This window comes from Leopardus geoffroyi, chromosome D1, assembly GCF_018350155.1.
Source record: "Leopardus geoffroyi isolate Oge1 chromosome D1, O.geoffroyi_Oge1_pat1.0, whole genome shotgun sequence".
Taxonomy (NCBI): Eukaryota; Metazoa; Chordata; class Mammalia; order Carnivora; family Felidae; genus Leopardus; species Leopardus geoffroyi.
This window is the reverse complement of record NC_059329.1, coordinates 21,932,665-21,950,555: the sequence shown is the minus strand read 5'-3', so window position 1 is coordinate 21,950,555 and position 17,891 is coordinate 21,932,665. Positions and strand designations below refer to the sequence as shown.

General features: G+C 36.7%; 1 protein-coding gene across 6 annotated transcripts in view; it reads right to left on the bottom strand.

Moving 5' to 3' along the window:
• Positions 1 to 17,891, bottom strand: part of CCDC15 (coiled-coil domain containing 15) — a 97,081-nt gene that overhangs the window by 49,184 nt on the left and 30,006 nt on the right. For all 6 annotated transcript variants that reach the window (XM_045483338.1, XM_045483339.1, XM_045483337.1 and 3 more), the window contains one exon: positions 17,433 to 17,536. In XM_045483338.1, coding sequence (XP_045339294.1) covers positions 17,433 to 17,536 — 104 coding nt within the window. The remainder of the gene's footprint in view (positions 1 to 17,432; positions 17,537 to 17,891) is intronic.

The window sequence follows — 17,891 nt, the reverse complement described above, 5'->3', positions numbered from 1 at the left end:
AAAATGAAATATTTTCATGTCAAGACAAAATTGCAAGTTTTCCATAATCCACTGCTAAAACAAAGAGGAGAATGGCTTTAAAAAAAGAAAAGAATTAGTTCCAAAGACAGGGGCATGCAAGAGTGGCCCTCAAAGGCCACTGGGCTACTATTTCACTTGGGATTTTACATTTATATTGAGGAGAGAAATTAGTCTGTAATGTTGCTTTCTTGTAATGTCCTTGTCAGGCTAGTATTAACATTATGCTGGCCTCTACAATTATTCGGGGAGAATTCTCTATTTTCCATTCTCTAGAATAGTTTATGTAAAACTTGGTGTTGTTCTTCCTTTAAATATTTGGCAAGAATCCCCCAGTGAAGACATCTGAGTATGGACCTGAACGTGAATTTTTCTCTTTGGTAAGATTTTTTTTTTAAGCTTATTTATTTATTTTTGAAACACAGAGAGCGAGAGAGAGAGAGAGAGAGAGAGAGAGAGAGAGAGAACAAGCAAGGGAAGGGCAGAGAGAGAAGGAGAAGAGAGAATCTGACACAGGCTTCTCACTGCCAGCGTGGAGCCCGACCCAGGGCTCAAACCCATAAACCATGAGATCATGACCTGAGCCAAAATTAAGAGTCAATATTTAACTGACTCAGCCACCGAGGCACCTCTCTTTTTGGTAAGATTTTTAATAACTGATTTACTGTCTTTAAGTGGTATGGAGTGACTCAGATTTCTATTTCTTCTTGCACTGATATTTTTTATTTTTAAAGGAGTTTCTCTATCATCAAAATGATCCAAATTTTTTAGCATGAAGTTGTTCATAATGTCCTTTTATATCATTTAATGTCTCTAGGCTCTGTAGTAATGGCTCATTTTTCATTCTAATATTGGTAGTGTTGTCTCTCTTTTCTTTTTTACTGATTAGTAAAAGTGGTATGTGTCTGGAAAAACTAAATTTTCAAAGAACTTTTGGCTTTGTTGGTTTTTTCCATTGTATATTTGTTTTCCATTTCTGGATGATTTCTGCTCTTTATGACTTCCTTCCTCTTCTTTGATTTGCTATTTTTTTCCTAGCTTCTTAAAGATGGAAAGTTAAAACATTGATTTTTACCCTCTTTACTTTTTCTGATAACTGCAATTAAGGCTCTAATATTCCTTCTAAGCACTGTTTTAGCTGCACCTGACAAGTTTTGATCTGTTACATTTTCATTATTCTCTTCACAGCACTTCCTGATAATTTCTATTGTAATTTTATTTTTGACTCAGAATTCCTTTAAAATGTACTGCTCATTGATTTCTAGCTTAACATCACTATAGTCAGAGAACATGTCTGGAAAATAAGCCAGGATACAATCAATCTCGGTAAATGTGACATGGACACTTAAAAAGAGTATATTCTATCATTGTTCAGTGTTTTTATGAATACTTTTATTTTCCTTGAGGAAATATTTAGCAGCAAAGAGGATAGTTCGTAAGGTAGGTGTATGTTTAACTATATAATATACTAAACAGTTTTCCAAAGTGGTTATGCTCTTTTCCACTTTCACTACCAATACATCAGTTGTAACTTGTCTACATCCTTGCCAATATCTGACACTGTTGATATTGTCTACATTGCTGGAAGGGGCCAAGATGGCAGAACAGCATGGAAGTTTTTTTTTGCATCTCTCATCCTTGAAATGCAGCCAGATCAACACTAAACCATCTTGACACCTAGAAAACTGATTTGAGGATTAAAACAATAATCTGCACAACCTGAACCACAAAATTCAGCAGGTACGCAGTGTGGAGAGGTAAACTGGGGACAGAGAAGCCATGGAAAGCAGGGAGCTGTTTTTGCTTGCAGAGAGAGGATGGAGACTGGGGGAAAGTATGGGAAAAGCATCACCCCCCGAAAGCAGCTGGATAGAAAGTGGAAGACTGGAAACAGCTGCAAAGGACTGAACAAAAAAGGGAAAAAGGAGATAGGAGTTTAAATTCCATTTAGACTCTAAAAACAGGGGGAGTGCAGAGTCTGAAACTCTGCAGCTCGATACCTGGCAGTGCTCTGGTGGGAAAGGCAAATCCCTAGGAGCAGAGAGCGAGGTCCAAGGGGTCCTCGGGCCACGTGGGGAAAGGCAGTTCCCCTGCTGGGAGAATATTGGTAGAGGCGACGTGGCCTTCCCACAGGCAAAGGTCCCAGCAGATCTTGGAGAAGGGCCACCACATTCACTGGTGTTGGAACAAGGACATTAAGGGTGAAACCTGGTACCAGATGTGTGTTGTGATTTGCCAAAATCCCTGAAATGCTGCTGTTACACAATCGCAGGAACTTTTACTGGGGCTGGCTGGCACCCAGCCACAGTCTCTGAGCATCGGCAGCAGCATGGTCTCCTGAACATTCCTGGGGCCAGTCAAGCACCCGGCCATTGCTCAGTGAGACCCTCCCCCAGAGAGTTGGAGTGGGTAACAGTCGCAGTTGGGAAACACGGACCCATCTGAGATAAAATTCTGGATGGAGGTGCCTCCTGGCAGCCTGATGGCTTGATCACGGACAGTGTAGAAGCAGAGAATGGACTTAAGCCGGAGACAAAGAAGGGATGCTTGATTGCCGGTTGGGGAGTGCACAGAGTCCTGAAACTAGATACTGGGTAGCTGGGTGATGCCATTTTCACCCCTCCTGTGCATGCACATACATACCTACAACAATACACTCCAGTAAGCTAAGCAACACCATCTAGTACAGAATGGAGCTATTACACTAAGCCCCGCCCAACTGGGACAACTGCGCTCTTGACGAACACAAGTCTCTCTGCCTACTTAGTTTACGGACTATAAAATGCTTCATAGTGTGACTTCTACAAGAAAACGGTTGTAATTTCAATTTGTTTTCATTCTGTTCGCTGGTACATCTATTCAATTTTTTCTTCTTTTTCTCTTCTTATTCATGAATACAGAAAGGGAAAAATTTATTTTTATTTTCCATTTTTATTAAAAATATTTCTTTCATTTTTTTCTACAATACTTTTTACTTTTTTGTATCTATCTTAAATTCTATTTTATTTTCATCATTTCATTTTATTCTACTTTATTGTGTTCATTTTTTCAAATTTTCACATTTTCCTTTTTTTCCCTTTTTTTCTTTTCTTATCTTTCCCTTTTTTCTCTAATCTATCAAGTTTCTTTCAACAACCAGACCAAAACACACCTAATATCTAGCATCCTTTATTTGATTTTTGTGTGTATTGTTTTTTAATTTTTTAATTTTTATTTTTTTTACATTATTCCTTTTCTTACTTCTTACTGTCCTTTTTTTACATTATTCCATTTCTTGACGAAATGAAGGAATTCATCCCAAAAGAAAGGACAGGAAGAAATGACAGCCAGGGACTTAATCAACACAGATATAAGCAAGATGTCTGAACCAGAACTTAGAATCATGATAATAAGAATACTACCTGGGGTTGAAAACAGATTGGAATTGCTTTCTGTGAAGATACAAGTCAGGATGAAATAAAAAATGCTATAACTGAGCTGCAATCTTGATGGTTGCTCCGGCGGCAAGGATAGATGAAGCAGAGCAGTCAATCAGCAATATAGAGGACAAACTTACAGTGAATAATGAAGCAGGGGAAGACTAAAGCAAAAGAGCACGATATAAGAATTAGAGAATTCAGTGACTCATTAAAAAGGAATGACATCAGAATCATAGGGGCCCCAGAAGATGAAAATGGGGTAGGTTTATGTGAGCAAATCATGGCGGAAAACTTTCCTAACCTAGGGAAAGACACAGACATTAAAATCCAGGAAGCACAGAAGACTCCCATTAGATTCAACAAAAACCAACCATCAACAAGGCATATCATAATCAAATTCACAAAATACTCAGCAAGGAAAGAATCAGGAAAGCAGCAGGGAAAAAAAAAAGTCTTTAACCTATAAGGGAAGACAGATCAGATTTGCAGCAGACCTATCCACAGAAACTCGGCAGGCCAGAAAGGACTGGCAGTATATATTCAATGTGCTGAATCAGAAAAATATGCAGCCAAGAATTCCTTATCCAGAAGGCTGTCATTCAAAATAGAAGGAGAGATTAAAAGTTTCCCCAGCAAACAAAAACTAAAGGAGTTTGTGACCACTAAACCAGTCCTATGAGAACTTTCAAGGGGCACTCTCTGAGGGGAGAAAAGATGAAAAAACAAAAACAAACACGAAAACAAACAAAAAAAGACCAAAAGCAACAAAGACTAGAAGGGACCAGAGAACAGAAACTCCAACTCTACAGGCAATATAATGGCAATAAATTCATATCTTTCAGTACTCACTCTAAATGTCAGTGGACTAAACGTTCCAATCAAAAGACACAGGGTAACAGAATGGATAAGAAAACAAGATCCATCTATATGCTGTTTACAAGATATCCATTTTAGACCGAAACACACCTTCAGACTGAAAGTAAGGGGATGGAGAACCATCTATCATGCTAATGGTCAACAAAAGAAAGTCAGAGTAGCCATACTTACATCAGGCAATCTAGACTTTAAAATGAGGACTGTATCAAGAGATGGAGAAGGGCATTATATCATAATTAAGGGGTCTATCCACCAAGAAGACCTAACAATTGTAAACATTTATGCGCCAAATGTGAGAGCACCCAAATATATAAGTCAATTAATCACAAACATAAAGAAACTCATTGATAGTAATATCATAATAGTAGGGAATTTCAACACCCCACTCACAGCAATGGACAGATCATCTAATCAAAAAATCAACAAGGAAAGAATGGCTTTTAATGACACACTGGACCAGATGGATTTAACAGATATATTCAGAACATTTCATCCTAAATCAGCGGAATATACATTCTTCTCCAGTGCACATGGAACGTTCTCCAGAATAGACCACATACTGGGTCTCAACAGCCCTCAACAAGTACAGAAAGACTGAGATCATACCGTGCATATTTTCAGACCACAACACTATAAAACTCGAAATCAACCACAAGAAAAAATGTGGAAAGATAACAAATACTTGGAGACTATAGAACATCCTACTAAAGAATAAATGGGTGAACCAAGAAGTTAAAGAGGAAATTAAAAAGTACATGGAAGCCAATGAAAATGATAACACCACAGCCCAAAACCTCTGGGATGCAGCAAAGGCAGTCATAAGAAGGAAGCATACAGCAATCCAGGCCTTCCTAAAGAAGGAAGAAAGGTCTCAGATACACAACCTACCTTTATACCTTAAAGAGCTGGAAAAAGAACAGCAAATAAAACCCCAAACAAGCATAAGACAGGAAATAATAATTAGAGCAGAAATCTATGTTATCAAAACCAAAAAAACAGAACAGATTAATGAAACCAGAAGCTGGTTCTCTGAAAGAATTAACAAAATTGACAAACTACTAGCCAGTTTGATCAAAAAGAAAAAGGACCCAAATAAATAAAATCACGAATGATAGAGGAGAGATCACAACCAACACTGAAGAAATACAGACAATAATAAGAGAATATTATGAGCAATTGTACACCAATAAAATGGGCAATCTGGAAGAAATGGACAAATTCCTAGAAACATATAAACTACCAAAACTGAAACAGGAAGAAATAGAAAATTTGAACAGACCCATAACCAGCAAACATATTGAATTAGTAATCAAAAATCTCCCAAAAAACAAGAGTCCAAGGCCGGATGGCTTTCCAGTGGAATTCTACCAAACATTTAAAGAAGAGTTAACATCAATTCTTTCGAAGCTGTCCCAAAAAATAGAAATGGAAGGAAAACTTCAAACCTCATTCTTTAAAGCCAGCATTACCTTGATTCCAAAAGCAAAGACTCCACTAAAAAGGAGAACTACAGACCAATTTCCCTGATGAACATGGATGCAAAAATCCTCAACAAGATACTAGCCAACTGGATTCCACAATACATTAAAAGAATTACTCACCACAACCAAATGGAATTACAGCTGGTATGCAGAGCTGGCTCAATATCCACAAAACAATCAATGTGATATATCACATCAATCAAAGAAAGGACAAGAACCACATGGTCCTCTCAATAGATGCAGAGAAAGCATTTGACAAAATATAACATCCTTTCTTGATAAAAACCCTCAAGAAAGTAGGGATAGAAGGATCAAACCTCAAAATCATAAAAGCCATATATGAAAGACCCACCACTACTATCATTCTCAGTGGGGAAAAACTGAGAGCTTTCCCCCTAAAGTCAGTATCACAACAGGGATATCCACTCTTGCCACTGTTATTCAACACAGTATTGTAAGTCTTACCCTCAGCAACCAGACAACACAAAGGAATAAAATTATACATTGAAAACTATAGAAAGCTTATGAAAGAAATTGAAGACACACAACAAAAAAGGAAAAATATTCCATGTTCCTGGATTAGAAGAACATTGTTAAAATGCCAATACTACCCAAAGCAATCTACATATTCAATGCAATCCCTATCAAAATAACACCAGCATTCTTCACAGAACTAGAACAAACAATCCTAAAACGTGTATGGAACCAGAAAAGACCCTGAATACCCAAAGCAATCTTGAAAAAGAAAACCGAAGCTGGAGGCATCACAATCCCAGACTTCAAGATGTATTACCAAGCTGTAATCATTAAGACAGTATGGTACTGGCACAAAAACAGACACTCAGATCAATGGAACAGAATAGAGAACCCAGAAATGGACCCACAAACATATTGCCAACTAATCTTTGACAAAGCAGGAAAGAATATCCAATGAAATAAAGACAGTCTATTCAGCAAATGGTACTGAGAAAACTGAACACCAACATGCAGAAAAATGAACCTGGACCATTTTCTTACACCATACACAAAAATAAACTCAAAATGGATGAAGGACCTAAACGTAAGACAGGAAGCCATCAAAATCTTAGAGGAGAAAGCAGGCAAAAACCTCTTTGACCTCGGGCTCAGCAACTTCTTATTTAACATGTCTCCAGAGGCAGGGGAAATGAAAAAAAATAAACGAAAGCAAAAACAAAAAAAAAGTCCTGAACTACCAGGACTCCATCAAGATAAAAAGCTTTTGCACAGCAAAGGAAACAATCAGCAAAACTAAAAGGCAACCGACAGAATGGGAGAAGACATTTGCAAATGACATATTAGATAAAGGGTTAGTATTCAAAATCTATAAAGAATTTATGAAACTCAACACCCAAAAAAACAAACAATCCAGAGAAGAAATGGGCAAAAGACATGAATAGACACTTCTCCAAAGAAGACATCCAGATGGATAACAGACACATGAAAAAATGCTCAACATCATTCATCATCAGGTTAATACAAATCAAAACCACAATGAGATACCACCTCACACCTGTCAGAATGGCTAACATTAACAACTCAGGCAACATATGTTGGCGAGGATGTGGAGAAAGAGGATCTCTTTCTCTGGTAGGATCTCTTTTGCGCTGCTGGTGGGAATGCAAACTGGTGCAGACACTCTGGAAAACAGTATGGAGGTTCCTCAAAAAATTAAAAATAGAACTACCCTACAACCCAGCAATTGCACTACTAGGTTATTTATCCAAGGGGTACATGTGTGCTCTTTTGAAGGGACACGTGCACCCCAATGTTTACAGCAGCACTATCGACAAAAGCCAAAGTATGGAAAGAGCCCAAATGTCTATTGACAGATGAATGGATAAAGAAGATGTGGTATATATATACAATGGAGTATTACTTGGCAATCAAAAAGAATGAGATCTTGCCATTTGCAACTACGTGGATGGAACTAGAGGATATTATGATAAGCAAAATTAGTCAGAGAAAGACAAATATATGAATTCACTCATATGAGAAATTTAAGATATAAAACAGATGAACATAAGGGAAGGGAAGCAAAAATAATATAAAAACAGGGAGGGGGACAAAACACAAGAGACTCTTAAATATAGAGAATAGAAGCTTGCTGGAGGAGTTGTGGGAGGGGGGATGGGCTAAATGGGTAAGGGGCATTAAGGAATCTACTCCTGAAATCATTGTTGCACTATATGCTAACTACCTTGGATATAAATTTAAAAATTAATTAATTAATTAATTAATTTAAAAAATACAACCACAAAAAATAATTGGATTTTATATGTATTAGCAACTATTAATAAATACATTTCTTGGTTTAAACTTAAGAAAAATATTGTCTACATCCTTACCAATAACTGATATCCCCTTCCCCCTCCTTCTTCTTCAAGCTATTCCAGTAAGTATGAAGTGGTATCTCATTGTGTATCTACTGAGTTACCATTTTAAGATTCTATTTGTCAATTCCAGACTTTCTATTTTATTCTATTTTATAGATTCCAATCTCTGGTGAAATTCTCCATATCTTCATCTATTTTTTTTTCATCTTTTCCTTTATTTACTTGAGTATAGTAATCAACTGTTTTAAAGTCCTTGTCTGCTAACACCAATATCTATTTCATCTGTGAGTCTGCTTCTGTTGTCTCTTTTTCCTCTTGGGTTTTGGTCATCTGGTCCTATCTCTTGATATGCCTAAAAATTTCTGATTGAACGCTGAATGTTGTTTTGAAACAAATTTAGAAGGACGCCTGGGTGGTTCAGTCTTAGGTTAAGCGTCTGACTTCATCTCACAATTTGTGAGTTTGAGCCCCACATCAGGCTCCGTGCTGACAGCTCAGAGCCTGGAGCCTGCTTCGGATTCTGTGTCTCCCTGTCTCTCTGCCCCTCTTCTGCTCATGCTCTGTGTGTGTGTGTGTGTCAAAAATAAATAGACATTAAAAGCAAATTTTAAACAAATTTAGAAACACCAAATGATATTATCTATGATCAAAAAAAAGTTCACTCTTTGCTAGGCAAAGAAGGCAGGGTACAACACCTTAATCCAATCAGGCACTCTGCAGAATCAAGGCAGATTTACAGTTTAATTAAGGTTTATCCTACAGTGGGTTAGACCATCTTGTTAGTGTATAACTCTCCATATTTCTGTAGAAGTCTTCAGTCTCTTTTTGACTGAAAGTCTGGTATATTCACTGGGTCCTAACTCCCCTACCTCGTGCTGGTGGGTCTATAATCTGTGAGATTATAGAAAATTTGTTTTCCAGAAGTTTTCAACTTAGACCTTCAGCCTTCTTTATTGCACAAATTTAGACATTGTCTTAAGGAGAAAACTGATAGAGTGTTTGAAGACTCCTCAAAGTCTGCAATTTTGTTAGTTCAGCACCTGAAAACCAACAAAAGTTCCCCTTGAATCTCTGTCTCCCAGAAATAGCTCTGTTTTTGGTCTCAATTCATGTTAAAACACATACTAAAAATTCCTAAAGAAATCTTTAGTTCTCATTGTTGCCAGAACTCTAGTTCCTTTTTTTCCCCAAATGTGTATAGGTCAGCCCTCCCTTAATAGTCCAGAGGCTTCTCAATGTCCCAAATTGAACTTGCTAGCTTTTTTTTCAAATCTAGTTCTTCTTTGGGAATTCCCTACCTATGTTAATGGTACTACCCTTCCATTCAGTTATCCAAGAATAAAGTTAGAAACTACCCTTGATTCCTCTCAACACCAAACTCAATTAGTCATCAAGTCATATGGATTCTATTTCTTAAATTTTATTAAATATGACTCCCTGTTCCCAATGTCCCCATCATCTCCTACCTGAACTACTAAAATACCTTATTAACTAGACTCTTTGCCTTAGTTTTCTGTCTTCTCCAGACCATTCTGTATTCTGCTGCCAGAGTAATCCTAAAATTACAAATCTGACCCTAAGACTTATGCCTTAAAATTTTTGAGCAGCCTTCTGAAAGCCCCTCTGCCACTTCACTGCCACCAATTTAGCCACCCCAAGTTTCCACACTGTCTCCCACACATCCCTTATACTTTTACATGAAGTTTCATGATGATCTATCAAATTCCAATTCATGATTCAAGACCCAGCTTGGGTATTAACTCATCTATACAAACCTCCCTAGCCTGTCCCTGCCTTCTCATGTAGCATTATAATTATTTTCATCTCCTTTTCTTTATTTGTCTGGCCTTCCTTGGTGTTCATCCTATTTACCTTCATCATCATCATCATCATCATCATCATCATCATCATCATCACTACCACCACCATAATAGTAATATATACTATTTACTATGATTTTATTAAATGCCAAATACGATGTTAAGTATTTTACATATATTTCTCCATTTAAGTCTATCAACAACCTAGGAGACAGGTATTATAATCCTCATTTTATAATTAAAAACACTGAGTCTTGGAGGTTAAGAAATATGCTGAAGGTTACACAACTAATAAGTTGCATATTCAAACCTAAGACTATTTGATTCAAAACCTGTGCTATGAACCACTACCCTGCCACATACACATTTAATATTCTTGGCATATAGTCAGTACCTGGCATGTGCCAGACTCTCAATAAATGTTTGTTTGTTGAAAAATTCCAAAAAAATTACATATGAAAGCCCTTCTAAATTATAAAACTCTGTATGAATACTATTATTTGCTTCCACTCTCAGTTTATGTTGATTTTTCTACTTTACCATCCTTATCTGCTTCCCCAATAAACACACATTTATCCACCTAGGCCCAAGTGAAATGTAATAATTTCACTAACTTTCCAGATGGAATCAGTAATCCCTCTTCTGTGTTCTCAGGGACTCTGTGCCTACTCCTTTTATTGTAATAATTATACTACTTATTTGTATACAATTATTCCCCCATTCACCTTAGATTATGAATTTCTCAAGCAAAGGAACCACTTTTTATTTATCTTTGTATTGCCTATGCCTAGGACAGTCCCATGATATGAAAGTGCCAGATTAATGTTTGCTGAATAAATGCAGAATCACTCTCAGACTAGCTGGATAAGAAGTGAAGTCCCTGCTTTGGAAATCACATTTTTCCCCCTCAGCTTTATTGAGAGATAATTGACAAAAACATTGTGTAAATTTAAGGTGTGCAATATGTATTAATGATTTCATATACATATATAGTGTGAACTGATTACCACAATATTAGTTAACACTTTCATCACTTCACAGTTACTGTGTGTTTGTGTGAGCATGATGAAAAAATTTAATATCTACTCTCTTAGCAAACTTCCGGTATGCAGTACAGTGCTGTAATGATAGTCACCACACTGCACATTATTAGGTCATCGGAACTCCTTTATCCTATAACTGAAAGTTTACAGCCTTTCACCAACATCCCATTTCCCCCATCCCCCAGGTCCTGGCAAACACCAATCTATCTCTGTTTCTATGAGCTCACTGTTTTAGATTTCACATATAAGTGATATCATAAAGTATTTCTTTCTCTGATTTATTTCATTTAGCATGATGCCTTCAAGGTTCATTTATGTTGTCACAAACGGCAGTATTTCCCTTTTCATTGCTGAATAATATTCCATTATACATGTGCCATTTTCTTTATTCATTCATCTGCTGACAGACACTTAGGTTGCTTCCATGTTCTAGCTATTGCGAATAATGCTGAAATGGATATGGGGGTACAGACACCTCTTCTTTCAGATATAGACCCAGAAGTGGGATTGCCAGACTATATGGTAGTTCTATTTCTTAATATTTTGAGGAACTTCCATTTTGTTCTCCATTGTGACTGCCCCAATTTACATTCCCACCAACAGTGTACAAGGGTTCCCTTTTCCCCACATCCTCGCCAGCACTTATCTCTTGTGTTTTTGATATAATAGCCATTCAAACAGGTGTGAGGTGATATCTCATTATGGTTTTGATTTGCATTTCCCTGATGATTAGTGATGTTGAGCACCTTTTCATATATTTATTGGTCATTTGCATGTCTTCTTGGAAAAAATGTCTATTCAGGTCCTTTGACCATTTTTTAATTGGGTTGTTTGAGTTTTTTCCTATTTAACTGTAGAACTTCCCTATATATTTTAGATATGTACATCTGACCAGATATATACTTTTCAAATATTTTCTCCTATTCCACAGGTTGCCTTTTCATTTTGTTGATTGTCTCCTTTGCTGTGCTGAAGTCGTTTAGTTTGATACAGTCCAACTTGATTCTTTTTGCTTTGTTGCTTATACTTACAACGTCATATTAAAAAATCATTGCCAAGGGGCAACTGGGTGGCTCAGTCAGTTGAGTGTCCAACTTCAGCTCAGGTCAAGATCTCATGGTTTGTTGAGTTCAAGTCCCACACTGGGTTGCTGCTGTCAGCCTGTCAGTGCACAGCCTGCTTCAGATCCTCTGTCACCCTCTCTCTTCCCCTCCCCTGCTTGCACTCTCCCAAAAATAAAATAAGTATTTTTAAAAAGAAATCATTGCCAAGACCAATGTCAGAGCGCCTACCCCTATGTTTTCTTCTATGAGTTTTATAGTTTCAGGTTTTATGTTCAAGCCTTTAATCCATTTTGAGTTGATTTGTGAAGGTGTAAGTTGATTTGTGAAGGTGAAAACTGGAGCCACTTTTCACTCTTTTGCATGTGGATATCCAGTTTTCCCAACACCACTAATTGAAAAGACTACCCATTCCCCATTGTATATTCTTGACTGCTCTGCTGTAAATTATTTCTGGGCTCTTTATTCTGTCCCTGTATCTCTGTATTTGTTTTATGCCACTACAATCTGTTTTGATTACTATAGTGTTGTAATATAGCTTGAGATCAGGAAGTGTAATGCCTCCAGATTTGTTCTCCTTTCTCAAGATTTCTTTCACTATTCGGGGTCTTTCGTGGTTCCATACAGAGTTTAGAATTGAGGACTGTCTTTCCCATTTCTGTCTTTAGAACTTTGATAAGAACTGCTTTAACTTTGTATACTGCTTTAGATAGTATGAACATTTTAAACAATATTAATTCTTCTAATTTATGAGCTTGGAATATCTTTCCATTTATTTGCATCTTCTTCAATTTCTTTCATCAATGTTTTAGTTTTCGTGTATAGATCTTTCACTTCCTTGGTCAGATTTTTTCCTAAGTATTTTATTCTTTTTGATGTTTTTGCAAATAGGACTTTTTTCTTAATTTCTCTGATAGTTCATTGTTAATATATAGAAACTCAACTGATTTTTGTAAACTGATTTTGTATCTTGCAAAATACGGTATTACTGAGTTCATTTATTAGTTCTAACAAGTTTTGGGTGTTGTCTTTAGGGTTTTCCATACATAATATGTCATCTGCAAATAGAGTTTGATTATTCCTTTCCAATTTGGATGACTTTTATTTCTTTTTCTTATCTAACTGCTCTGGCTAGGACTTCTGGCACTAAATTGAATATAAGTGGGGAGAGTGGGCATCCCTGTCTTGTTCCTGATCTTAAAGGAAAGGATTTCAGCTTTTTTATTGAGTATGACGTTTAGCTGTAGGCTTATCATATAGGGTACATTCCCTCTATACCAATTGATTGAGAGTTTCTTTTATCATGAATAGATGTTGAATTTTGTCAAATGCATTTCTTGCATCTATTGAGATGATCACATGATTTTTATCTTTCATTCTGTTAATGCAGTGTATCATATTGATTGATCTGTGGTTTCTGAACCATTCTTACATCGTTGGAGTAGATCCCACTTGTTCCTGGTATATGACCCTTTTAATGTACTGTTGAGGGGCGCCTGGGTGGCGCAGTCGGTTAAGCGTCCGACTTCAGCCAGGTCACGATCTCGCGGTCCGTGAGTTCGAGCCCCGCGTCGGGCTCTGGGCTGATGGCTCAGAGCCTGGAGCCTGTTTCCGATTCTGTGTCTCCCTCTCTCTCTGCCCCTCCCCCGTTCATGCTCTGTCTCTCTCTGTCCCAAAAATAAATAAACGTTGAAAAAAAAAAATTTTAATGTACTGTTGAATTCAGTTTGTTAATATTTTGTTGAAACTTTTCACATCAATATTCATCAGGATGACCTGTACTTTTCTTTCCGTGTAGCAACCTTGTCTGGTTTTGCTCTCAGGGTAATGCTGGCCTCATGATGAGTCAAAATGTGTTCCCTTCTCTTCAGTTTTTTTGGAAGAGTTTTAAGAAGACCTAGCATTAATTCTTCCTTAAATGTTTAGTAGGATTCACCAATGAAGCCATCTGGTCCCGAAATTTTGTTTTGGGGAAGTTCTTGATTGCTGATTCAATCTTCTTATTTGCAGTTGGTCTGTTCAGATTTTCTATTTATTTATGTTTCAGCCTTGATAGGTTGCATGTTTCTAGAAATTTATCCATTTTTTTCTACGTTGTCCAATTTGTTGCCATATAAGTGTTCACAGTAGTCTCTTATGATCCTTTGTGTTTTTGTGGTATCAGCTGTAACGTCTCCTCTTTTGTTTATAATTTTATTGATTTGAGTCCTCATTTTTTTCTTGGTTAATCTAGCTAAGCATTTTCTTTCTTTTTTTTTTTAATGTTTATTCATTTTTGAGAGAGAAAGGGAGAGAGAGAGAGAGAGACAGAATGTGAGCGGGGGAGGGGCAGAGAGAGAGAGACAGAAAGAGACAGAGAGAGACAGAATCTGAAACAGGCTCAGGCTCTGAGATATCAGCACAGAGTCTGATGCAGGGCTTGAACTCACGAACTGTGAGATCATGACCTGAGCTGAAGTCAGACACCAAACTGACTGAGCCACCCAGGTGCCTCTAACTAAGTATTTTCAATTTTGTTTGTCTTTTCAAAAAACCAACTCTTAGTAACATTGATCTTTTGTATTTTTTTCCTATTCTGCTCTAATCTTTATTATTTCCTTCCTTCTACTATCTTTGGGCTTACTTTGCTCATCTTTATCTAGTTTCTTGAGGTATAAGATTAGGTTGTCGTTTTGAGGTCATTTCTCTTTGAAGGCATTTTTAGCTATAAACTTTCCTTTTAGAATTGCTTTTGCTGCATACCATAAGATTTAGTATGTTGTATTTCCATTTTTGTTTGCCTAAACATTTTATTTCCCTTTTGATTTCTTCTTTGATCCATCAGTTATTCAGGATTGTGTTAATTTTCATATATTTGTGAATCTTCCAAGTTTCCTCATTACTGATTTCTACCTTCATACCAATGTGTTTGGAAAAGATACCTGATATAATTTCAATCTTCTTGAATTTGTTAAGACTTGTGTTATGGCCTATGTGGCATATGATCTACCCTGAAGAATGGCCTGTGTGTTCTTGAGAAGAATGTATATTCTGTTGCTGTTAGATAGAATGTTCTGCATATGTCTGTTAAGTCCATTTGGACTATAGTGTTGTTCCTAACCAGTTTCCTTATTAATTTTCTGCCTGAATGATCTATCCATTGTTTAAAGGAGGGTACTAAAGTCTCCCACTATTATTGTATTGGTGTTTATTTCTCCTTTCAATTCTGTTATTATTTGCTTTCTGTTTAGGTACTCTGATGTTGGGTGCGTAAATATTTTTAATTGTTATACCATATTGATGAATTTATATAAGAACCTTCTTTGTCTATTGTGACCCCTTTCAACTTAAAATCTATTTTGTCTTCTATAAGGATAGACACCCCCACTCTATTTTGGTGACCACTGACTGCATGGAATATCTTTTTCCATCCCTTCACTTTCAGCCTATATGTGTCCTTAAAGCTAAAGTGAGTCTCTCATAGGCATCATTTCTCTTTTAAGACAGTGTGGTATTGGCAAAAGAATTGACAAATAGGTCAGTGGAACAGAAAAGAGAGCCCAGAAATAGACCAGTATAAAGTTAACTGATCTCTGACAAAGGAGCAAAAGCAATACAGGGAAGCAGAGATAGTCTTTTCAACAAATGGTATAGGAACAACTGAATGTCCATGTGCAGAAAAATGAATCCAGACACAGATCTTACATCCCTTATAAAAATTAACCCAAAATGGATTATCAAGCTAAACGTAAAACACAAAATGACAAAATTCTTAGGAAATAACACAAAAGAAAATCTAGGTGACTTTGAGTATGGCAAATAATTTTATATATATATATGTTTTTTTGTTTTCTGAGAGAGAGAGAGAAAAGTGCACACGAGAGAGCACTGTCAGTACATTGCCCAACACAGGGCTCTATCTGATGAACCATGAGATCATGACCTGAGCTGAAATCAAGAGTCAAATGCTTATCCGACTGAGCTACCCAGGTACCCCAATTTTTTAGATACAATACCTAAGGCATGATAGATTAAAAAAAAATAATTATAAGCTGGACTTCATTAAAATTAAAATCTTCTGCTCTCCAAAAGACAGTATCAAAAGAATGAGACTTAAAGCCACAGATGAGGAGAAAATATTTGTAAAAGACACATTTGATAAAGGATTATTATCCAAAACAAAGAACCCTTAAAACTCCAGAATAAGAAAACAAATAGTCCAGTTAAAAAGTGAGCTAAAAACCTAAACAGATACCTCACCAAAGAAAATGTACAGATGGCTAATAAGCATATGAAAAGGTGCTCCACATCATATGTCATCAGCAAACTGCACATTAAAACAACAAGGTACTGCTACACAACTGTTAGAATGGCTGACAACCAAAACACTAACAAACCAAACGCTGGAGAGGATGTGGAACAACAGAAACTTTCATTCATTGTTGACAGAAATGCAAAATGGTACAGCCACTTTGGAATAAAGTTTGGCAGTTTCTTTCAAAACTAAACATACTCTTACCATATGATCCAGCAAGGATACTTCTTGGTATTTACCCAAAGGAGGTGAAAACTTACACCTAAGTGAATCCTGCACATGAACATGTAGAGCAGCTTTATTTATAACTGCCGTATCTTTGAAGAAACCAAGAAGTCCTTCAGAAGCTGAATGGATAAACTCCGGTACATCCAGACAATAGAATATTACTCAGTGCTACAAAGAAATGAGCTGTCAAGCTATGAAAGGTATTAGAGGAAGCTTAAATGCATATTACTAAGTGAAAGGTAGCTAATTTGAGAAGGCTACATATTGTATCCCAACTATATAACATTCTGGGCAAAACAATGGAGACAGTATAAAAATATCATTGGTTACCGTAGGCTGGGGAAGAGAAAGATGAAGAGGTGGAGCACAAAGCATTTTAGGGCAGTAAGACTATTCTGTATGATATTATATTATTTGGATACAAATCATTACACATTTGTCAAAATATACAAGAATGTATACAACACTAAGAGTGCATCCTAATGTAAAATATGGATTATGATGTGTCAGTGTTAGTTTATCAGTTGTAACAACTGTACTACCATGCTATAGGATGTTGAGGGTGGAGAAGGCAGTCCACGTGTACAGGCAAAGGAGGTAAATAAAACTCTCTGTACTTTCTGCTTAATCTTGCTGTAAACTTAAGATTGTTCCAAAAAAAAAAAAAAAAATCCACCAAAAAAAAAAAAAAAAAACCCATAGCTCTTAACCAACTTTTCATCCTTCTTTCCAGATCAAAAACACTTGTTTCTACTATGCCTAATGATTTCTAAAACCTAGTTTTCAAAATCATCTTAACTGGCAATTGAAGGCTCATAATAAGGATCAAAGAACTTACTTTTCAGCTTTCTTTTGATGTTCTTTTTGCCTTTGTTGTTCTTTTACTTGTTCTCTTTCAATATCCATGAAAAGTCGTCTGTATCGCAGGTATTGCTTTTGACGCTAAAGGAAAGAAGTTAAAATTTCTTAAGATTCTGCTCTCAGAGGACTTCCCAAGGAAGGAAAATATCCTTGTGCCATAGACAAGAAAACTACATATTACAAAAGTCACATGGAATTAAGTCTTTAATTTCTTTTTTTTTTTAAGTTTATTTGTTTATTTTGAGAAGGAGAGAGGGAGAGCACATGTACATGTGCACATGCATGAAGGAGGGGTGGAGAGACAGGGAGAGAGAGAATGCCAAGCAGGCTGTGCTCAGCACAGAGCCCGACACAGAGCTCGATCCCACAACCACAAGATCATGACCTGAGCCAATATCAAGAGTCAGACACTTAACCGATTGAGCCACGCATGCGC